Source organism: Mesitornis unicolor, unplaced genomic scaffold, assembly GCF_000695765.1.
Source record: "Mesitornis unicolor isolate BGI_N332 unplaced genomic scaffold, ASM69576v1 scaffold770, whole genome shotgun sequence".
In the NCBI taxonomy this organism is placed as follows: domain Eukaryota; kingdom Metazoa; phylum Chordata; class Aves; order Mesitornithiformes; family Mesitornithidae; genus Mesitornis; species Mesitornis unicolor.
Window position 1 is genome coordinate 1734 of NW_010160013.1, and position 3917 is coordinate 5650.

Here is a 3917-nt window from a genome sequence, read left to right on the forward strand (position 1 = left end):
CAGCCTGTGCTGATCACATGGCACAAGATGATCAGCGGACAGCAGGGGTTTTATTTTCCTGGCTTAGACAGATAGAAAAACTGTCTTTTTCTTTGTTCCATCAGATAGATAAGCAGGTGGTATCTTACCTTCTCAAGGGATAGGAGCTCCTGGCATCTGCAGAGTTCCTACTGGTTTGGGAAAGAAAAACGTTCTCTGTGAGGTTGCTGACTCCTGGGTTATGCTATGCATGAATGCACTTAACAGAGGGAACGGTGGTGAGCCCCCACAATGTCACAGTACCGAATCAGAGGCATCTGTCCCAAATGTGACGTGTCTGTCACAGCCCTTTGTCTCCTTTCTGCACTGGCAGACTTGCATTTGTGCCTGCAGATACACTGGGGCTCTTGAGACTTGAGCACGCTCTAGCAGGGAAATGTTGCTTCCTTTTCTATGTTCTTGAAACTACTAAGTCATTTTGACTTAAGTGAAAGCAAAATTGCTTTGAAACAGAACAGAGTCACTGAGAGCAGTAAAAAAACAGGCTGAGTAGCAAGTCAGTTTTGAAAAGAGCTCCTGTATCAGGCAGGAGACAATTATAGGGAACCCCAAATGTATTGCTTTGAAAACTTGCTACATTTGGGGGACTTACCTCTGCCTTTCCAGCACCTCAGTACTCTTGAGCAAGTTGTTTTGCAGTGTGCCTAGAGAAGACCTGTAAAGCTGAAAACACATCTGAAATACTTAGTATTACTCCTACTCTTATTAAACTTGGCAAACTACCAAACTATTTTTGTCCTCAGATAGGAAGAACAATCTCACACAACCTGCTGCATATGATTTCAGTACAGAATTGTTTTAAGACCTGATTTGGAAAGTTTGCAGTTTTCCCCTGTATCCAGCAGAGAAGAGCTCAGGTAGAAATGTATCCTCTGCCAAGACTTCTCCTAAGGATTGCCTAAAGAGTCTGCTGGGGCTTGATTTTTTTCTCTTCCTAAGCACCTCTGGTTATTGACAGTATGAAAGTTGTGGGAGTTTTGAACTAGTCTCTAGCGTCATACAAATCTGGTGAGAGCCCTCCCCACCTCAGATCTAAATCTCTTCTTTGGAAATTATAGGCCTGCTTTGTCTTAAGATAAGATGGGCATGTGGAGATAGGTTATATGGGGACATTCTCACATGATGTTTATGGGCACTGAACCTCTTTCTACTCTCCCTGCTTGCTTGAGAGCAAGAATCAACAAGGCAGAAAGCAACCATAAAGAAACTGAACCAAGAATCCTCTCAAAATAAGAGCTTAAAATTGAAAGAGATTTGGGTTTTTCTCCCCCCAGAGCATACACATATGCCTGCATGGGTCTTGACTGGGGAAAATAAAGCTATTTCCAGTCCCATATACAGTAGCCAAAATACTTTGAGTTTTTGGTAACCCACATACCTTGGGTTTTCAGCCCAAGGCCTGCTGTCTGCACCTCTGGAATGATGAATTACTTGGATTACTTGGTGAATGCTCTGCTGCTGTCTTCTTTTTCAGTTGGGGGCAGTGAATCTCTGCGTTCATACTGGAAGATGTACTTGCCCAAAGTGCTGTTGCTAATCTATGTTGTGGACTCGGCTGATCATGCCCGACTGCCTGTGGCGAAACAGCTGCTTCACCAGCTGCTCCAGAACAACTCCACCCTGCCCGTGGTGGTTCTGGCCAACAAGCAGGTAAGAGTTCCTGGCTGCTGGCTGAGCTGGGAGCAGCTCTGAAAACAGCATCAAAGCCTTTCAAAGGAGGCTTCCTGCCTTTAAGGAGGCCATGTGGCTGGGAACTGGGGGCCTTTCTGGGACATCTCTTGACCACAAATGAAAGTAATCTGAGGTTGAGTTTTTAATTTGCAAAGTGCAGGTCCTTGCTCAGAGACAGTGCTGCTGCTGAAGGATGAGAGAAGAGCAGCTCTCCTCACAAGGCAGTGGTTTCTCCTACGATCTTTGTGAAAGTGTCCATGACTGGTGCTATACCTGGAATAGAATTGTGCCTGTGGTATGGTCAGATGACCAGACAGCCCAGGGTTTTTAAGGCCAGATTTTCTTTTATGAGGGCTGTGTGCTTGGTTTGCTCTATGTTGTTACCTCATAAATTTCTATTAGCTTAGAGACATTACCAGTAGTCCTTTGTGCTGCTCTTGAATGCAAACACGGGCTTTGACTTCATCAAACACACACGCTACTGCTGTTTTTTAAGGTCCTGAAGTCAGAAACTGGTTGCTGAAGGTATGCAGGGGATGGCTGTTGTACGTTTGCCCTGTTCTTGCATCTCTGCACTGGGCACCTGGGGTCTTGAGCCAGCAAGACTTTTGTTTGCCTTGCACAGATAGTCTTACATTATTAACAGAAACACTGGAATTACTAGAAACAGAACTGTACCCTTATTTCTTTGGGAAGAAGTTAGTTTAAAGAGAAACATTTTTTTTCTCCAAAAGTATTTTAGGGCATGGGAACTTGATCTCATAGAAGCTGCGTAAGAATGGGGTCCCCAGAGCCTTTGAGACCCTTCCTCTGCCAGAAGAATGGCAGTGACTCAAAGCGGGGATAGTGCTGCCACCACCTCATGCAACTAACAGGCTTGTTTTGTTTTTGTGTGTCAGGACCTTGAAGGTGCATACTGCATCACCGATATCCACGATGCTCTGGCACTGTCTGATATTGGGGACGAGAGGAAGATGTTCTTGATTGGTACCCACGTGGCAGAGGATGGCTCCGAGATCTCCTCCAGCATGAACGATGCCAAGGAGCTGATAGCGCAGCTGGTTCTGGATGCACAGTGACAGCTCTTTTCCTACAGCATGATATTTGCAGCTGAGGATGATGAGGTGTCAGTGTTAGGGTCAGTTTGCCATGTGGTGACCGAAATGTACAGGTATCTTTTCCCTGTGGGTGTGAAATTCCTCTGAAAGTGATGTCTAGTTGGTAAGAAAAACTAATTTATAGTGGTTTGAAAATATGTTTGAAAAGTAGTCTATTTTTTAGAGTATTTGTAGGGGAAAATTAGTCTCTTGGGCAGCAGAGTTAAGGACATGGATAGCTTAGATGGCTTCTTGCCAGGCGAGAATCAAACACTGACTTCAGTGGAACAGAGTCATATCCAGTGAATTTAACCTGGCTTGATGTCTCAGGCATAAATTGTTTACAGGTTTTACAGAACCCTGTAAACAGCGTTGTTCTGTCAAAAATGAGACCTCATTTCTTTGGAGTGTCAGAAACATAAAATGCTGCGACCAGTATTTTTGACAGTGACGATTTTTGTTGTTGCTGGCTTTTAAGGGAGTGGCAAATTATTATCTCTAGAAATGGGGTTGGTAACTGCTTCTTTAGTGGTAAGAAAATGAAAATGAAAGCAATAAGACATTGTTTCCTTGCCTATGGGCGAAAAACCAAAACAGTGTAATTCAAGGTAGCAACTGAATGCATTCAAGTTAAATTGGCACGGGGGAAGGGGGGGGGAGACTTCTCCATCAGGTTGAGTGGCTTATTTTGGTTTAGTGCAGGTTGTCCTGGAGCAAGCACTTTACACGTGAAAAACCTGTTGTTTTTTGAAAGTGATTCCTGGTATTGCAGCAGGTGAGGAAGTTGAGTCGCTGACCTAATTATACTCCAACACTGTGATCTAGGATCCGGGCACTTCTGTAAAGGATCTGTTTTTCAACCGCATTTACTGTAGGAGGGTTTTATAGTTTTGTCCTTTGGAACGGATGCATAAAGCACACAATGTTACCCTACACCACTGTGGTCTGGGCTTCATTTACCCGACGGAGAAGTGCTGCGGCAGGCCCCCAAGGCCCTTCCAAGACAGCAAGCGGGTCTTTTCACCCACCTGCAGAGACCGGGTGCCCGGCTGCCCCTGCCCGCTGGCCTGAGGCCTCCCCCGGCAACCAGGTTCTCATTCCCCGGGCCCG

General features: G+C 45.2%; 1 protein-coding gene across 1 annotated transcript in view; it reads left to right on the plus strand.

The window, feature by feature from the left end:
* Positions 1-2789, plus strand: part of LOC104543713 (ADP-ribosylation factor-like protein 9) — a gene marked incomplete at its 5' end in the record, with an annotated part of 4334 nt that extends 1545 nt beyond the window's left edge. Inside the window, 2 exons of the mRNA XM_010188388.1 lie at positions 1514-1689; positions 2610-2789. Of these exons, the coding sequence (XP_010186690.1) occupies positions 1514-1689; positions 2610-2789 (356 nt within the window). The remainder of the gene's footprint in view (positions 1-1513; positions 1690-2609) is intronic.
* Positions 2790-3917: the final 1128 nt, after the last annotated feature.